Source organism: Lontra canadensis, unplaced genomic scaffold (genome assembly GCF_010015895.1).
Source record: "Lontra canadensis isolate GAN:19392208 unplaced genomic scaffold, GSC_riverotter_1.0 scaffold23, whole genome shotgun sequence".
NCBI classification, from domain to species: domain Eukaryota; kingdom Metazoa; phylum Chordata; class Mammalia; order Carnivora; family Mustelidae; genus Lontra; species Lontra canadensis.
The window spans coordinates 19573679-19594088 of NW_022631017.1; the positions used below are offsets into that span (position 1 = coordinate 19573679).

A 20410-nucleotide genomic window follows, 5' to 3' on the forward strand; every position below is an offset into this window, starting at 1 on the left:
TGATGGGCACTTTAGTTCCCCGTCCAAGTTCTCCCTTAGGGATACCGTCCCTGATGTGTAGTTTCCTCTAGCACTGACTATGAACTGCCTGGCTTATTTACTTATCACACATTTCCTGAAAAGAAGCTCTGTGTCTCTCTCCCATCATTTCTCCAGAGTCCACCATGATGCCTAACTTGTAAAAACCACATTTCATTGAAATCTAAGACATGATCAATTGTAGGTGGAAGTATTATATTATGTGCCACCAAGAAAATAAAAACTGCAATTAAACTATGGCACAATACTGAAGACTATTGATGATAAACAATCCTGACTTTTGAGATATTAAAATGCTGAAAAAAAATGTTTCCGTTAACTGATGAAACACGTATCTTGTTGAATACACAAATGAATACACTTTGCTTAATCATGATTACTAATCTGCTAGTGATGTTTTTTGAGGAAATTATTATGAGAAAGATACGTAGAGGCCAAGAGATTGCATAGGTCATGAGTAGCATTTTATTATGAAAAAGGAGATAGTATGAAGAACTATGAGTAATTCAAAGAACTGTATGAGTAATTTTTTCAAACTACCAATTACTAGCTTATCAGCAATGATTCAAATTTTGTAGATCCTGGGTGGGCCATAAAACTTGAATTCTCGGAAAAGCCTTTAAGAGACTCAAGCAGTTGTCCTGGAGGTTGATTCAGACCCTAAACTTGAAAAAGAAGGAGGGCAGAAAAGATGGGGACAGACATAGATTCAGAGAGAGTTCATAGTGGGAAGATGAGGAACCATGATCATGTTGCATCTATCTGCATAGTAAAATAGAGATCATTTTGTTCAGTGCAGCGGGGTAGGGATTTTGGAGCTTTCAGAAAGAAGAGAAGGTATGGAATAAGCCAAATGCAGAGAGTTTGAGAGCATGAAGAAATTGTGTGTTCTATGGAAATCGATAGGCGTGCAGACAGATTGGAAAAACACTGAAGAAAACAAAGTCTTCTGGTTGGATGTCAGATGGTAAGCCATACCCAAAGTGGTGTGGTGTGAGCACTCACTGCTGGAGAAGTGACAAGAGAACCTGCTCCCTTGAACTGCCTTGGATTGTTCTGGTCCCTAAACTATATTCCATTTCTATAAGAGCTGACTATCCCTGGGTGGCTCTGAACTCACTGCTTCTATTATTATCCTTTCTATGGCTAAAATAAATCTATAGGGGAGTGAGGTCAGGTTCAAACATTAACCTGGGAGGAAAAAAATTGACTCCCATCCTCTAAACTATGCTGTTCCTCAATAAACACGAGTCACTGGAAATGGCCCAAGGGAGCTCCTTCTATGTGGAGTGAAAAGAAATTGTTTTTCACTTGCTGAAAACTGGAGGGGTTTTTGTTTTGATTTTTTAATTTTGTTATGAGAACATCCAGACTTTTGGAACAGCTTCATGCTCTTGCCCTTATGCTCTGATTCCAGTTCATCTGTATGCCCTTAGCTTTCTACACCTGACTTTGTGGTCCAAGCTTACTGATCCTCTTTCAGGAGCTCTAAGGCTGTCATCTTAGGTTAGGATGCTTGTACCTTAGGGCAGCATACATTTGATCCATTTGGGAGGTGGGGAAAATCGGGAGTACCCCTGCTGCAGTGCCATACTCTCTTCCTACCTGGCCTTTGTCCATGTTGTACCTTCTGTTTGCTTGAAACCCCTTCACACAGCTTGGCGAGGTCCTACTAATCTTAAGATCTCGCTTGAAACTTCATTTCTTCCTAGAAGGCTCCTCTGAGTCTCCAAAGTGTCAGTTCCTGAGCCTCCCACATGTCCTCTCCTGACACCCTGTTTCTACCTGTCAGGCAGACTCACGGCTCTGGGTCATGATCACCTCTTTGCTGATGGGCACTGCAAACTTCTGTGCCTAACCCCAGCACCTGGCTCCGAAGCAGGCTTGATAAACATTGACAGAATATTAAAAGAGGAAACATGTATTCATTTTTTAAAGGTTTTAAATGCTTTGTTAACCCAGTTTCTAATAATGTCACAGGTGGGTTTTTTTATCTGTTTAAAAATCTTCCAAGGATTTATGTCTTGAGCTATAACTGAAAACAATGTATTAGAAAACTTAATTGGGTTTATAATAACATTTCATAACTCTAACGAGTGTAATAATAAATCTGATTGCAGCTATAAGCAGACATCATAAAAAGTAAAAATATTATTTTGGGCTGATATTTGAAAAACCTTTCTAGATTGAGTTTTGTACAATAGTTGTATAAAATTATGTAGCAATTGATACTTTCAGCAGGTTGATCCTAAGAAGGTTTATCTAAAGCCAGACTCCTTCATTTCATTATCAGTCTGGCTCATGTCCTTTATTCATATCAAATGTATCTTCATCCCATGCATCCTTCAGCCTGTGGCTTTGTAACTATTCATCGTCAGTCTGTGCCAGATAAACAGCAAAGTTAAAAGCAAAGTTACTATGATGTCGGTAGTGTGTTTTTTCAATTGTTCTTTGTAGTGATGTTTTTCTTCTCCCAGACAGCATAGTTTTTCCTCATTCCTTCCTCAGTTTTCATGGTCGGCTTTTTCTCATTAAGGTCAACAGACTTCTTAGAATGTCAGGTTCACCCAAGTGAAAAAGAAACAATTTAGCATTTTTTTGCCATTTGGAACTTTCACTGCCTCCCTTTGCTATATTAGGACATGCAAAAAGAGATTATGGTGCCATGATATATAAATACAGTAAACGCTTCTTGTTCAATACTTATGGAAAACATTTTTGGAACTCCTTAATTCTAAGTAGTTTATTTTCTTCATCTTTTGAAATTTGGTTATGTCCAGACTTTATGCTTTTATCTTTTGCTGTAATCTTTAATGCTAACCTTATCTAGAATCCCATACCAAATGCTAAATGTAGCATTCTAGTACATCCTTCTCCTCTCTCCTAACCTAACTGTGGTCCTGGGAAGAAATTCATTTTACAAATTACGTCAGTTTTAGCCAGATCTTGTATGGATTTTTTTTAAAAACCAGTGTGATTGGTGTGATTTTCTTACTTGTTCCTCTGATTCTGGGGACATAAAAACTACTGTGTATTCGTTACACAGAATAGTCAGGGAAAATGAGGTTATTACTGCAATATTGTTAAGCTAGTAGGTGATATAAATATATATATATGTATACACACACACACACACACATATATATATATATATATACACACACACACACACACACACACACACACTTTCAAAATCCTTTTTTTTTCCTTTATAGTAAAGCCAACCTAAGTTTAATGTTGAGACCCTGCAGTAAGCTTGGAAAATCTGAACCACCTTTTTATCCTTTAGCTGCCTTACCCTAAAGGCAGTTAAAGCCACAGGCTCACCAAAGAAGCAAATTATCATCCCATCCTTCTGGGTTTTTCCAGAAGGATGGGATGATAATTTGCTTCTTTGGTGAGCCTGCGGCTTAGGTCCATTTAAGTTCACAAATATAAGAGAATGCTTTGGAAACTTTATATAGTGATTATTTTGGTACTGCCTAATGTAGATACCAAAGTGATTACCATTTATTATGTTAGAAATCCTGAGAAATGATGGATAATCCTTTACTGTAATCATGACATAACCAATAATATATGAGGAGAAAATAGAAAGTTAACCAGTGCCTTTTTTTGTCTCCCATGTGCTCTTTCACACAGGTACAACTTGGCCAAGTAGAAATCAAATGCCCTATCACAGAATGTTTTGAATTCCTGGAAGAAAGAACGATTGTCTTTAACTTAACACATGAAGATTCCATCAAATATAAGTATTTCCTGGAACTTGGCCGTATTGATTCCAGCACCAAGCCATGTCCTCAGTGCAAGCACTTTACAACCTTCAAGAAAAAAGGACATATCCCTACCCCTTCCAGATCAGAAAGCAAATACAAAGTAAGCATGTTCACCAGAGTTGTGGGTTAGATGTCACATGATGCCAAATTAGGCCAACTTTTGGTGGGCATTAAGTGGGCTTCCTTCCCTTACCCAAGTCTAAGGTGAGTATATATTGGCTGTGATTCTGAAAATAAGTGGTTTGGGGAGGCTGATGATAAGAAAGCACTCCTGAGGATTTCCTTAAAGTTTTTCTTTGACTTTAACCATGTTCAAAATTCATTTAGTAGCCAAATGGAATGACTAATCTTTTAAAGTAACTGTCACTGCTATTACTAAATATTAAGGAAATATTAATCCTTTTTTTTTTTTAGTGTAAGTTTGACTTTTTCAGCGGACCCAATGTGATTGTCTTCTGGCTCCATCTATAATAAATGAATATAGTATAAAATGCTCTTCATTCAGGTACAAAATGCCAGTATGAGCTAGACTGTAAGCTAAGTTTGGGGGATGCAGTGGCAAATGTGACATAGTCCCTGCTCCAAAAATGTCTAATGAAGGTGAGAGAGATGTATGTTCTAAAATGACGGTTTAATATGATTAGTCAAAAGAAGAAAACAAAAACAAGAACCCCAGTACACTCGTGCTTTGAGAACACTGATGGAGGAGGAGAGGCTAGGACGTGAGGAGAGACTTCTTGGAGAAGACACAATTCTCCAGGAAGATAACCAGATAAACATTGGAGAACACGTTGGAGCAAGGAATGAAGAAATGAGTAAGAGCACAGGCCCTGAGGCTGAGGCAGCCACACTGGAAACAAATGCTTGGTGGGGCTGGTGGGGCTGGTGGGGAGACAGCCAGCAAGAGGCAGCTGGGCAGGTACTTAAAAGCAGATCGTGTTGAGTCTTACACTGAGCCCAGAAGTTTGGATTTAATTCTGTAGGCATTACAGAGAGATCATTCTGGCAGCATGAATAGTGGATGTCATGGGAGGGCAAGACTGAAGGCTGGGCGGCAAAGGCAGCCATTGTGGGATCTAATCCCTGATTCACAGCGCCTGCTGTCCCTCACCATTACCTGGGGGTCTTTTAGACAACCAGTGCCCTGGGCCCACCCCCAAGAACACTCTGGCACATTTTTGAGCCTCACTGGGTGTTGCTAGAGTGTAGCAGAACTGGGAACCTTTGCAGTAAATGAAGCAGGAAGAGGAGGTCTGTGGCCCTAGATTTTCATCCTTGTCATTACAGTAGAATGGCAGGGTGAGGTGATTTCAAAGGCTGTGTGAAGTCCTCTCCGCTCAAGGTAAGTCTTAGCCTGTGTTCTGGTCTTGGAAGCAGTGGTGGTATGGTATGCATTCTGTAGCTTTGAGGGACAATGGTTCAGCAAGTACTTCCCTCCGTGGGTTGCAAGGATGAGCTCCAGCAGGTTAGTCAAAACCTCTTAATGAGTAACTGGGCTTTGAAATGGCTTGGCTCTCATAGTCAGTCCTTTTATTTACTTATCTTTGTGAAGCCTAGGCTCATAACTAGCAGGAAACACCCCCCCCTTTTTTTTCTTCTCTAAAAAGTACCTTTTTGAGGTTGCAAAATGGTATAACTCAAATAATACACTCACAGTGATTTTGAATACTGACTTAATAACAAAAGCATACTTTTATTTGACTCTGTATGTTCTTAAAAGTTTAGTTATTTAGTTATTTTACAGAGAGAGAGAGACAGTGAGAGAGGGAACACAAGCATGGGGAGTGGGAGAGGGAGAAGCATGCTTCGCGTGCAGAACAGGGAGCCCAATGCGGGGCTCAGTCCCAGGATCCTGGGATCATGACCTGAGCTGAAGGCAGACGCTTAACAACTGAGGCACCCAGGTGCCCCAGGTTAAGTTATTTTTATTCCAATTTTATGTTGTTGATGTGATCAGAAATTGCTAGTTTTAGAAGGACTTCTTATCTCATAACAGCGTATTTTAGTTTTTTCTAAATTTTGTTTGGAATCATATATATATATGTACATATATGTATATATATACACACATATAATATATTTTAGTGTAATTTATTTGTTTATAAAATATATGTTGATACAATTAATATATATTTATAAAATATATGTATATAAACTCAGATTATACTATTTTGGAATTTTGGTATTTAAAACATGTATGCATAGAGTCAAAGTGAAAATCATTCAAAAATATACTGTTCTTATGAAATGGGTGAAAGGTGTAGTGTAAGGTGCAATTATAGCTGTAGTAAAATTTTATAGATCCCATTTCACCCCCAGATCACTAAGTCCTTTGATGATGAGCATTATTTATCAGAATGTGCATGTATTGAGAAGGAAATATGTAAAAATTGAAAAATATAAGATCCAATATTTGTATAATTTTGAGTGAACCAAGGGCATCCTGACAACATTTTCCTATGTCAGGCTTCCTCCAATGTCCATCAGTTGGGTTGTAGGTAAGAAGAGATGTAGGGGGCAAATGAATAAAGACCTCAAACTTAGTAAGCTCAGTCTTTTATTTCTGATGAACAGAGGAGAAGGATATTTGCTTTAGGAACAGGAGCAACTCAACACAAAATAAACATTTTGTCATAAGCAATGGAAATTCTTGGTAATGGGTGAGGGATGAAAATCTCAATATAAAGTAAAACTATTAAAGAATTTTCAAGAAAAATATAGCTACCACAAAATTGGGCGATGATTACTGTTATTACTCATCTTTACTCTTGTAGAAGAGAAGATCTCTAACTGAAAAGATAAATAATCCCCCCATTCTATACAGTACAAAGTTCTAGGGATAAGTCACACAATTCCTGAAGCAAAGATTTTTAGTATTTACTATAACATTCAGATAGCATTTTCCATCATTAAACTGTAAACTCTTATGTTAACATTAACTACTTGATTTGCATGTCCATACCTGTCTGGATATTATGAGTAAGGAGAGCTTGGACAAGGATGCATCAACAAATCAACTGTGACTTTCATGGTTATAGCATACCACCCTACATTGAGACTGTTATCCTTCTTCTCTGTGGTAAATGAATGGCTATTTTTTAGGTTTGCCCTATTTTAAAAAATTCTGTTTTCCCAATAACAGACCCTACTTCCAAATGGTATAGTCCATTATAACTTTAAGAGTATTGAATTCAAATACCTGAATGTAATGAACTGAGTCATAACCCAACAGAAACAAAAAGAAAGATTACTATGAATGTCTTACATGTCTTAGCAATTTAAAATCTCTTTATAATATTGTTTACAGCCTAAATGGGTTTTGTACCTATTGATGAAACCCTTATAATAGGTATTTCAATATTACTCTTTTTGTGTCATTGAAATATAATGTTGTGATCCAAGATGTCACTTCTTGAACATTTATTATGATTTCTGTCATTGAGAAGCACTTAAATAGAAGGTTAAAATTGCTTGGAAATATCAGCTATTTTATAACAGGAAATACCTTTTGATACATCTCACATGAAATTTGAAATCTAAAATATCATGTGCAGGATTTCATTTAAATAGGTAAATAGTAAATACCACTTTTAATTTTTTTTTTGTACTTTGCAATTGAAAAGGGAGTAAACAGAATATATCAACAAGCAGAAAGAAGAACTTCTAGGTGCCAATACGTGCTTCCAAGCCCTCACTCAACATCTCCCTTCTAACAAAATTTTGAGTACACAGAGCTTTTCATTATGTTCTGAACTCCATTAAACTACTACTGTATCAAATAGGACAAGTATATTCTTGAATGGAGAGATTACATTGAGACAACTTTGCCTTTGTGCAAATTCAGTCTTTCTCATTAATAATATTTGTCTTCTTATTCGTACAACTCTTGTCATGAGGCAAACTATTTCACCATTCCATTTCTTCAACGTTAATTTCAAATCCAATAAAAAAATCTAATGTCTCACCGAAACAGTTCCTAGGATGCATTAGTGCAACTGCATATCAATACAGTGAACACATTAGCGATGGGAAAATGAAAATGCTGAAGTTGTGGCTTTAATGGTGCTCATGTGATGCCTGGTGACAGACACATCCCCAGCACCAGAAGTTTTTCTCCATAGCTACTATCATCTGGGATTTTATGGTGTTATTGTGTGGTTATTTGCTTAAAGTCTCTCCCACTCATTTCTAGGAGGCCAGGTCCAGGCATGCTGACTGCTGAAAAGCTGTGTCAACCCCTGTGTCTGATAGATTGCACTCTGAAATTATATTTGTTGGAGGAAATAATAAACGGGCCAATGCATATATAATAATGTGTACCGTAGTAAATGTGGGTAGAAAATGCTGAGATCACTGGGAGAAGAAAGGACAGGAGAGATTAGAAAGACTTCAATAAGAGTAAACTGAGCTTTGAAATGTTTAATTTTCCAAGCTGGAAAAGGTGGGTCAGAGCACTGGCTTCCAACTATGTTTAAACTCAGTCTGCCACATATGAGCTCTGACCCTGTGAGTAGAGTTTTCACATGTTTTACTGGGGTTAGTAATAGTACCTGTCAGAAGGGCAGATTAAGGATTAAACAGGGTCACACATGTAAAGTGCTTAGCACTGTGTCTGATGCATCCTAAGTGCTCAACATTTGCTAGAAATTACCACGTTTGCTCTCATTATTAGGCAGTGGCCACAGAATAAGCAACCCTGAGATATTGGGATGGAGATAGAGGAGTCAAGAACAAAATAGGTGGAATGAAAGTTTGGGTCACTGATGGATGGTGGGAACAAAGGAGGGATGATATTGACCATGTCTTGAAGAAGAAGAACAGGCTTGGGGAGTGAAAAACAAATTCGGTTTGAAATGTATTGATGATGTTAAGTTTGAAGACCCTTGGGGCTTCAAAGAGATCTCTAAGAAGTATGGATCTTATGAGAAGGGATCTGATGACAAGCATTAATATTTGAGGAGCTTGAGGCAGAGGGAGGTGACTTTCACAGAAATGGATAAAACATATTCTGAGAGGTAGAGAAAGTGATCTTTTTTCATGAAAAAGAGTTGAGAATTACAAATGATTAAATAGTCATTTTATGCCTTAAGAGTTGTACTGAGATAAGGGCAGTTCTCAGTTTCTTTCCTATTTCCCAGCGTAGACCAAGAAAATGTCCCCCTCTTTATACTGATTTGGACTAGGTTGAAGGGAATGCATAAACCAACACAGGGAATGTGTTAGAGGTCATTTTCTTTATGGTTTCCTTGAGGCAAAACTAATATAAACCCCACTCTTCTTCCCACAAATAATAAACAGAACCTTGAAAATTCATAGAGCGGTGCTTTAATTCATTGTAAAGTGAAAGAAAAGGAAAACAGTAAAATGTCCTGGGGAAACTCCCTCTATGCTCTTACCTTATATAGTTAGCTGTCTTTTTTTCCCTCTCTTTTAATTATTAAAACCTCTGGGAAGAAATCACATTTTATAAAACTGCAAATACATTATTTCCTTGTGTGGTAAAAGAACTTTTCTAAGGTCTTTATAATCAAATCAATGGGTTTGCTGTTCCTAACTAATGTACTTTAAAATGTGCATAAGTGGAAGGCTGGAATTGTGGTAATACTCAATTTACCCTCTTCCTGTGTCTGTTATTCAGCCCTCTCTGAACTGTCCTGTACTCCAGAAAGTTGCCCCTTTGAATGGCTTTTCCAGACTTTTTTACATCTCAATTCCTATTTGGGTTCAGCCAACTATTGCCATTGGCAGGAGACAAAAGGGTGGAAGGAGAGAATAGTAGATAACGTTGCTTCCTCACTCCCTTCCTAATTCAGTACAAAGCTCTGGCGGTAGCTATGTCCTTCTAGGACTGTACCTCCCGCTAGGTGGTCCCTCCCCCATATTTCTAATTCTCACTGAGCTGCAGAAACCTCTCTCCTCCTTTGTCTCTTTGGCGCTAAGAGTGACAGTGGCTTCCCACTATGTCTACTTTTGGGCCCCTGCCAGTCCTTTGTTCAGATCCCAGCTGCACGTCTTCAGTTGTGCCTCCAGTAAATAATTTTTATTTATATCAATCCATCAATCAATATGCTTGAGCTTTCTTTTAGTAAAGATAACTTGAGAATTATTTTTGTAAAACGTTTGTGTAAAAACGTTTAAGGGTTTCCTGTAAAAAGCATGCTGCTTTGCTCTTTAGTTTTTCCCCAACACCATTGCTTTAAGTTGACAATGTTTATAAACTGAGAATCAGACTGTGCATGAGCCCTGCAAGATAGGTTTATCCTGTGACACATACCAACTTCTCTTGGCATTAATGCATCATTGATGTTAGGGGCTATAGAAAACAAGTGTAGTTTCTTCAATGATTGTTGCTAGAATGGATTTGGGAGGAAGGTAAAGATGGAGTTGTCTAGCCTGGTTTAAAGAAGCCAGCTTAGGGGTGCCTGGGTGGCTCAGTGAGTTAAAGCCTCTGCCTTCTGCTCAGATCATGATCCCAAGGTCCTGGGATTGAGCCCCGCATCGGACTTCCTACTCAGTGGGGAGCCTGTTTCCCCCTCTCTCTCTCTGCCTGCCTCTCTGCGTACTTGTAATCTCTCTCTCTGTGTGTCAAATAAATAAATAAAATCTTAAAAAAAAAAATAAAGAAGCCAGCTTAAACAAAGGGTGTGTTATATATGCTAACTTTGAAAAAAAAAAAGTGCAATATCCAGCTATGATGCAGATCCACTAAATTCTATTAGGATGCATTTTTCTCTCTAATTTTTACTAATGAGGTGCTTTGCTAAAGTTGTTCTTTGTTTCCTTTATTGCTGTATAAATTAGCCATAATATTTTATGGAGTCTTTACTTGAACTTCAAACAACAAAAACCAAAGACTAGAATTCATTTAGTATCCTAACCTACATTTGATGTTCAAAAAAACCCTATAATAATTATAATAATCAAGGCCCATAGCTACCATAAATTGACCTACAATGGGACTGAAAACTTTTTGTTTTGTTTTTTTTCTTCACTACATCATCCCTTGGGTCTTCAGCACAAGAGAGAAGTTGAAGAATCATTCCTCACTGAGGACATGCTAAAGAGTGGGTAAAAGTAAGCCACGTCTGGTGCTCATTATGAAATGGTCTGGAAGATGTTAGGGCTATACATTTCTCACCTACCACACTCTGTACTCCTACCTTGCCATACTTACCCTCTCAGATCTTTACGGGAACCTAATGCAACCATCTACATGTGCATAAGTCCTCTCTACAAAATACCTACAAGTGGCCATTCAGCCACTGATCAAACACTTCCATTTTTTTATTAATTTTTAAATTTTTTTTATAAACATATAATGTATTTTTATCCCCAGGGGCACAGGTCTGTGAATCGCCAGGTTTAAACATTTCACATCACTCACCATAGCACATACATTCCCCAATGTCTATATCCCCACCACTGTCTCCTGACCCCCCTCCCCGCAGCAACCCTCAGTCTGTTTTTTGAGATTGGGTCTTTTATGGTTTGTCTCCCTCCCAATCCCATCTTCTTTCATTTTTTCTTTTTTTTTCCTATGCCCCAAAACCCCATGTTGCATCTCCACTTCCTCATATCATGGAGATCATACGATAGTTGTCTTTCTCCAATTGACTTATTTCACTAAGCAAAATACCCTCTAGTTCCATCCACGTCGTCGCAAATGGCAAGATTTCATTTCTTTTGATGGCTGCATAGTATTCCGTTGTATATATATATATATACCACCTCTTCTTTATCCATTCATCTGTTGATGGACATCTAGGTTCTTTCCATAGTTTGGCTATTGTGGACATTACTGCTATAAACATTCGGGTGCACATGCCCCTTTGGAGCACCACATTTGTATCTTTAGGGTACATACCCAGTAGTGCAATCACTGGGTCATAGGGTAGCTCTATTTTCAGTTTTTTGAGGAACCTCCACACTGTTTTCCAGAGTGGTTGCACCAGCTTGCATTCCCACCAACAGTGTAGGAGGGTTCCCCTTTCTCCACATCCTCGCCAGCATCTGTCATTTCCTGACTTGTCAATTTTAGCCATTCTGACTGGTGAGAGGTGGTATCTCATTGTGGTTTTGATTTGTATTTTCCTGATGCCGAGTAATGTGGAGCATTTTTTCATGTGTCTGTTGGCCATCTGGATATCTTCTTTGCAGAAATGTCTGTTCATGTCCTCTGCCCATTTCTTGATTGGGTTATTTGTTCCTTGGGTGTTGAGTTTGGTTAGCTCTTTAGAGATTTTGGATACTAGCCCTTTATCTGATATGTCTTTTGCAAATATCTTCTCCCATTCTGTCAGTTGTCTTTTAGTTTTGTTAACTATTTCCTTTGCTGTGCAAAAGCTTTTGATCTTGATGAAATCCCAATAGTTCATTTTTGCCCTTGCTTCTGTTGCCTTTGGTGATGTTCCTAGGAAGAAGTTGCTGCGGCTGAGGTCAAAGAGGTTGCTGCCTGTGTTCTCCTCAAGGATTTTGATGGATTCCTTTCTCACATGGAGGTCCTTCATCCATTTTGAGTCTATTTTCGTGTGTGATGTAAGGAAATGGTCCAATTTCATTTTTCTGAATGTGGCTGTCCAATTTTCCCAGCACCATTTGTTGAAGAGGCTGTCTTTTTTCCATTGGACATTCCTTCCTGCTTTGTTGAAGATTAGTTCACCATAGAGTTGAGGGTCTATTTCTGGTAAACACTTCCATTTTTAAGAAACTTTCTACTTAGAGAATCATTCCTTTCTATTCAAGAATTCATTGTTACCTTCAAGCTGAGATCTGTCTCTTGCTTTCTCCTGTTGGTCACAGACCATCCTCCCGTTTCCTCAGATACACTATATAATTAGATGGCCCTCCAGCTACTCTAGGAGGGTTATCTCTGTGAGATGTTAGCCTTACTGTGTTGTTTTCAGAATAGATGTTTTGTTGAGAATGGGGTGATGCCATCTGCTCTGGCTAGTGAATTTATACTACACAATCAGGCAGAATCTTCTAGTATTATTTATATTCATCTATGAAGAGGTAGGTCCTCAGACAAGAAATAAATTCAGGAAGATACTTCTCTGGGTCTTGCTTTCTAGGTTTAAAGGAAGAGTCTATAAATGTTTAAAGGTGTTTCCAGGCAGCAGAAGCAAAAATAGATTGGTATGAAATAATGATTCTCAAATTAGGGAGAGAAGACTCTTTTCAAAGAATAAAACCCTTGGAAGAGTATGCCTCTCAGTTGAAAATGAAAGCCAGTACTAAAGTGAAAGTATTGTGCAATAGTGTGTCACATATGTAAAAGGATCCTGGAAACCAATATGAGGGATGTCGATAAGGCTGTTTGTATGAATAACCACTACAACTCTGTATAGTTTATCTTGTCATGTGTTAACAGTTTTTTGAGGTTTTTTGTTTGTCCATTTGTTTGTTGTCCTCATTTGATCCCTCACCTTTAGGAAAGTTTCCCTTTCATTTTCCGGCTTAGTTTCAGCTATGCTCCGAAAAATTAAGGCAAGGGTCACTGGGCCACTTTTGGACTGTGTTCAGGGAACAGTGCCTTATGCAGCTTGCATGTTACTAGCACTATACGGTATTAAGGGAGATATCCCCAAGTAGGATGGGACTAAGGGAATAATATTAGGGACTAAGAATGGAGGCAAGAAGTCAAGCCCATGTTTTGCCCTGTGGGGAACCTCCCTCCACTGCCACTCTTGCTTTAGGATTTGATCTGATAAGGGAGCAGATAGCGCTTCCTTGAAGGTATATGAGGCCATGCATCAAACACTACTTTTCTCCTCTCTATAATACCCTGTACTTCTTCCCAATCTTCTCGTCTTCAAGAAGGACATCTTAAGTTATTATAAAACTTTTTATAACCACGAGATTTCCCTCTTATGTCTATATTGATCAGTTTCCTTAGGACACAGCCTAGTCTGACAGCCATAAGTTTTATGTTTCATTTAAGAAGTTCCTAGACCACAGTGTATTTTGAGAGATACATCAAGGGTGTAGGAACATAAATATAAGACTAACTGAACCCTGTTTATTGGACACTTCAGCAAGGCTCAGGACTGAAGCGGCTGAAGTGCCATCTCTTTTTGGGCCCCATGAGAACCCTTGCTCTCTCCCTAGTGCTCTAGGTGCTTTCAGGCCTCTGTGGAAGCTTAGGCTGGGCCCTCAGCCGGAAATGTTACTCTAGCATTGGCCCCAGTGACATCCCATTCAGCCTTCAAGGCCACCTTCTTTCTGAACATTAGCCTCCCAATCTTCCCTGAAGCACCTTTCCCATGATTCCCACTTGTCCAGGCTTCTCTTTTAGCAGTAATTACATGGTTTGATAGCTCTCTGTGTTTGCACCTGTCCATCTTCAATAAATTCCTTGAGGATAAGTGTTTTCATTCTTTTGTATGTGCCTAACACAGTACACTCAGTACCTGCTACTTGAAGGTGCTTAATAAATATTAGTTGAACGGGCAAATGAATCGATGAGTACGTTTCATTATTGCGTATCTGTCTTACCCTGTAGTTCTAATAAAGCAATTTTTTCTTGGAAGACTGAGTTAGTGCATATTTGCAATGATTATTTCAAACATAGATATTGTCTAATATTTTAAGTTTGATAAGTAATGATTTCATGATTTGTTTAAAATAATTATGTATATAGGAGTGTATATAATTAGGTTAAAAAAGACATTTCTGGGGTCCTTTTTGGTTTGTAACTCCATATTTTGTGGGTTATTTTTTTATTTGGCATGAACTGTCAAGAGAAAATACCATTTGTTTAAGACAAGTCAGTGCATTTAAATTATCTTGTGAGTGTCATAGTAGCCCAGATTTTTAGAAAAACTAAAGAAATTAAGAAGCTTGAAATTTAAGATAAAGGTTTTTTTTTTTAATCTTTCATGGATTCTGGAACAAGTTAATCAAGATTCTTAACTCTGATAACTTTATTCTTGAAACTCTTGCAGCCCTGTCTGTTGTAGAAGAGTTTGATCACAATCTTGATGTTCAGTAAAATGTCACGTGGATAAAACATTTAGTAAACATGATCTGGTAATCTAAGAAAAGATAATACCATCTTAGTCACCGATCATAAATTAGATATGTTGGTTTTCTTTTATTTCATTTAACATTAGCTAATACATAGTACTTGCTGTGTGCCAAACAATTCATTTTACAAATAACTTTGAGGGCCTACCATGAGCCAGAAGTTCTGTTACTTATCTCAAGAAGTAGGGGATACTTGAGACAGCTTTTGTAACCTCAGTGAGCTTGTAGCTTGTTAGAGAGATTAGACATCTACATGTTGAATGTGAGCTCTCTAAGAAAGACACTGAATCTGTTTGGGAGGATAGGGAAGACATCTCCAAGCAAGTAGCATTTGATCTGGATAAGATTTCAATAGACAGATTGTGTTAATTGGACTTTCTCCAATTACGAAAGGCAGAGATATGCTTTGTCTCAAGCTATCTCAGTTCATGAGATTTGCTCTAAGTTTCCACAGGAAGAAGGAAGGGCAAGAGAGCAGCCTCAGCAGCCACCAAGGCAGACCTTGCAGAGAATTGGACACTGTCTCTAGCAGCATGAGAGCCCCTCTGTTGTGTTACTAGATGTGAATGTCTATTGTTCCCGTCTCTTGTGATCTGCACTGTGGTCACTAAGCTTTTCTTAACTTTGTCTCCACAACAAAGGTAAAGTGTATGTGTATTCCCATTTTACTCCTCAAGAGAAAAAGAAATCTGTCTTGCCAGCCACCTCACAGACTGCTTGCCAGCCCGAGGATACATGCTTCTGCTTAGGGACTCATTGCTGGTGGAATCAGTTGTGGCCAGGGAGACAGGGGCAAGCAGACCTTCTCAAACTTGAGCATGCATCTGAATCACCAGGAGACCTAGTGAAAATTCAGACTCTGATTCAGTAGGTGTGGGCTGTGACGTGATTTTTTTGTTCCCAGCGAACTCCCAGGTGATGCCAATGTTGCTGGTCCCTGGACCACACTTTGAGTAACAAGGCTGGAACTATAGTGACCTCTTTGTGAATATAATTACTGAGAAGGCAGGCAATCTGTGTGGGAGGTCTGTGGTTGTGAGATGGTGTTTCGTGTGGAGAAATAAGTATTTAAAAAGGAGTGAAAGAAGATGCAGCATTCATGTTGATATGTCTTTTTTTAATAAGGCCGATTTTGAATATGGTTAAGGCCACAATAGAATAAGGCATCTTCAGACCAGAAAGTTAGAATTTAGACCATTCAGAAAAACAGAGTTGTTAGGGCTTCCTATTAGTCCTTTTATTATCTTATTCCAGAGCAAAGCAATAGTTTAATTTTTTCAGTGAGAGACAATAGGCAGTTGGGTCTGAATTTAAAGAGGAGTACTCTTCACTTGAGAGCTTGCTGCAAAACTTTTTTCAATTTGCCACGGAGTCCATGTTGTTGGTGAAGATTGGCAGTAGGATCTACTGTGGGATTTAGCTGTTTATTGCACAAAGTTGGGAACCAGAGTCACTGGTGTAGACACCCAAGTATTAGACTCCTTATCATTCAGGTACATTAGGACAATCACACATTTCTAACTCTCTTCATTAAGGATCCATAGGGGTGACCATCCAGCACTTGGTCACAAAAATCCTCAAACCATTGTGATGTCCAATATCCACAGAGTTAATCCCAGTGTCAAATTGTTTCATCCACTCTTCTATTTATTTCAGAAATACTAAGAACCAAAGAGAATTTTTTTTTATTTGACAGTGCTAGAGGTCAGTGACAGAATTACTAATAATGTTGAATAGAAGAGAACTTAGTTGAATATTCAAGCCCTTATGAGAATAGCAGATGCGTGAGGAAAAGCAAGTCTTTCTGACTTCTTCCCCATTTCATTCATTACATCCGAAGATGACATTCACGGAGGACCCATATGGCTTTTACATTTATTCATCATTGTTCAAGGACATGGAGAAATGATCATTTTATATCATTTTAGTAGCTGGAGTTTACCCACTTCAATTCATTGTTCTTTAAAATGACTTATTTTAACTTTAATGATCAGAGAAGACAAAAATGTTGATTTTTAAAGCACTAAATAGCAACATGATTTTTTTTTTAACCAAAGAGTCTCCTAATTTATGTAAGTAAAATTTTGAAAAGGATTTTCGAAATTCACTGTATGTTGGTAGTCATATAGAATTCTGACTTACTGAATAGCTTAACCACATGACCTTTGGCTGCTAACATTTTGGTTTTCAATTGCCAAAGAAAGAATACTGTTTAGTATGAGGGAGTGTTTGCCCAAGTGAAAAGAATGCTGGCTTTGGAGCCAGACAAACTTATGTTTAAATTTCTTCTTAACACAAGCTTGCTATATTACTTTGGGTGAGTTATTTAATCTCTGTGAGTGTTAGTTTTCTTGTCTGTAAACTTGTGATTTTACCTACTTTGTAGCATTATTTTGTGGGTAAAAATAAATACTGCATGTTATGCAGCAATACAAACATTACACATGACAGAATTTCAACAAATAAATAAACATGATGTTTAAAATTTTAGGACAAAATACTATTTTGTTTTGATATAAATTAAAAGCAAAAGTACTTCTGTTACTTCATATTTAAATAGGAAGAACATTACCTATTCTAGACATTAGTGAAAACTGTACTGCTTTGAGTTATAAACATAAGAGCTGTGAATATAATTGCTCTGTGGTTAATCTGCATATTGGAAACTTTGTGTCAAAAAGTGGTTTTCTGAAAAAGTAAGTAGTGATACTGTCAACAGTTTAACAAAAGAAATTCTAACTAATCTTCAGAGTGTACTTGTAAATTCATTCACGCTGCATGAAATAATATATTGGAGTGCAGAGAAGAGTAGTTAGCAGTGTTGTTCATAGTGAAACATTTTATTCATTCACTTTAATCAAACAGGGCTGAGAAAATCAAATTATGCCCATATGTTCTTAGATAGTGAAGACCAGAAATACTGTATGATAATGGGATACTTCCCTGTCATTCAAAATAAAGGAAGCCCGATAAAATGTCTTCCAGGTCAAGTGGAAGACAAATATTTTCAATAAATATAAACACACACTCTCATATAGTGAAAATACAAAGACATCTTTTTGATGGTTTTGTAGGCACAGGCCACAGGACCCCCATACAGATATATGTCTAATAGGGATCCTTTGTATTGATTTTATAATTAACTTCCCTTAGATTAATAGCAAATGAGGCATATCCTTTATTTGAAAGGGTACTTGCTAGCAAATGCTGGTTTAGTAGTTTATTAAGTTTATTTGCCAGTGTGTTTTTCATTTGATGGAGCATCTATGAGGCTTTGATTTTTTTTTTTTTTTTTGAGGCTTTGATTTTTAAAAGTGAATAAAGCCATTGGTAAAAAGAGCAATGGAAATGCCTGGGAAGTTGGTTCAAGGGAAAGGTGGATTTAAAGGCAAAGCCTGAGTGTGTAGATTAGAGGTATTGTGAGCCTTCAGGTTTTACTCTGTGCTTCAACCCAGAGGATTTTCATAAGGCCAAAATGATTTCCAGAAGGACCCAGTGTTTAATTCCAGTATAGTGTGCAGACAGCCTTATCATCTATACCAAAGCCATTCTTTCCTCCGTTAATATCCTAAGAGTCACATCTTCTTGTAGTTTAATCTTGTAGAGGGAGCAGTATTTTAAATCTGGACAAATTATAATCTTTTAGCTAATTTCCTCAAGCATCACTATTTGTATCTTTTTAAACACTCTCAATATGTCTGCTAGTGCTTAATATTACTTTTCCTTATACAGATCCAGTGCCCCACTTGCCAATTCGTCTGGTGTTTTAAGTGCCATTCTCCTTGGCATGAAGGTGTTAACTGCAAGGAGTACAAAAAAGGGGACAAATTGTTGCGTCACTGGGCCAGCGAAATTGAGCATGGACAGAGAAATGCCCAGAAGTGTCCAAAGTGCAAGGTGAGATAACTAACTTTTATGAAAGAAAAGAAACATGTGCATCTGGATATCATTGAAGAGTAATATTTACAATATTGAAGTGGATTACATGTATAACTTTTTAAAAATTAATTTATTTGAGAGAAAGAGCATGTATGCAAGTGGGGGGAGGGACAAAGAGAAGGGGGAGAATCTCAAGCAGACTCCCCGCTGAGCCTGGAGCCCAGCCTGGGGCTCAATCTCATGACCCTGAGATCATGACCTAAGCTGAAATCAAGAGTCGTTGCTTAACCAACTGAGCCACTCAGGTGCCCCAACATGCATGGCTTGCTTAATGCAGGTGTGGAGAAAAAGGGTATTTGCTATTTCATTTTAGAAGAGTAATTATATTACCTAACTAAATGGAACATATTATATATAAACAATGTATATTCTTCTTACTTGCGTTATTCTTCACATTTAAGGAGGCCTCATATAATTACTGATTTTAAACTTCAAAGATTTTATTTTCCATTTAAAAATGGAGATGTGTGTATAGGGAAAAGTTAGCATGGAAATCATATAAAAGTATTACTTCTAGTTTGCCATGTGCACTGTAATTACTTCTCATTTAGGTAAACTCTGAAACTTTGCAGTCCTTTGTTTTTCTTTCCCCTTCCATTGCTTATCACTTTAGGATTATAGTAAGCTGAACGTTTGCTTTTTGTAAATTGTAGTAGCTAATAGTTGAAGTCAGGACTTGGGGATTTTATGAATCCCATTTTTCATTTTTCTCTTATCAGGCAGGAAATCATGAGTTAACAGATATTTGAGCTGAGAGTTAGATGTTGAAAGTCAACCATGCAAGCAGCCAGGGAAGACTCACCTACAGAGAAATCAGCAAGTAAATCCAGCCCGAAAACGGTGGATTCGATACTTATAGGGTAGAGATCTGTTGAAATTTGGAGGTTTTTTTTTTTTTCCTCAAAGCTCACTTTAGAAAACTAAATGTATGTGTGTGTATATACTCACACACACACACACACACACACACACACACACACACATATGTATATAGAGTGCATATGTACACTCTACCATGTATGTTTTCCACTTTTTGCCAAATTAATCTTTAGAAATCCTTCTACAATTCATTTCTGGAGATTTAGCACCAGATAAATAAAATTTGAGTTCTCAGAAAATGGTTAAAAATTAATCATTGTAGGGGAGGAGTCAAGATGGCGGAGAAGTAGCAGGCTGAGACTACTTCAGGTCCCGGGAGATCAGCTAGATAGCTTATCTAAAGATTGCAAACACCTACAAATCCAACGGGAGATTGAAGAGAAGAAGAACAGCAATTCTAGAAACAGAAAATCAACCACTTTCTGAAAGGTAGGATTGGCAGAGAAGTGAATCCAAAGCGATGGGAAGATAGACCGCGGGGGGAGGGGCCGGCTCCCGGAAAGCGGTGGAGCAACAGAGCACAAAATCAGGACTTTTAAAAGTCTGTTCCGCTGAGGGACATCGCTCCAGAGGCTTAACCGGGGTGAAGCCCACGCGGGGTTAGCGTGGCCTCAGGTCCCGCAGGGTCACAGAAGGATTGGGGTGTCAGAGTGTCGCCGAGCTTACAGGTATTAGAACGGGGAAGCCGGCTACAAAGACAGAGCCGAGGAGTGAGCTCACAGCTCGGGGTTACCTTGAACCGGTCACAGGCT

The 20410-nt window shown here is 38.1% G+C and overlaps 1 protein-coding gene across 1 annotated transcript in view; it reads left to right on the forward strand.

The window, feature by feature from the left end:
- RNF217 (ring finger protein 217) overlaps positions 1-20410 on the forward strand; it is a 138573-nt gene that overhangs the window by 87571 nt on the left and 30592 nt on the right. The window contains exons 2-3 of the mRNA XM_032862444.1: positions 3682-3915; positions 18573-18737. Coding sequence (XP_032718335.1) covers positions 3682-3915; positions 18573-18737 — 399 coding nt within the window. The remainder of the gene's footprint in view (positions 1-3681; positions 3916-18572; positions 18738-20410) is intronic.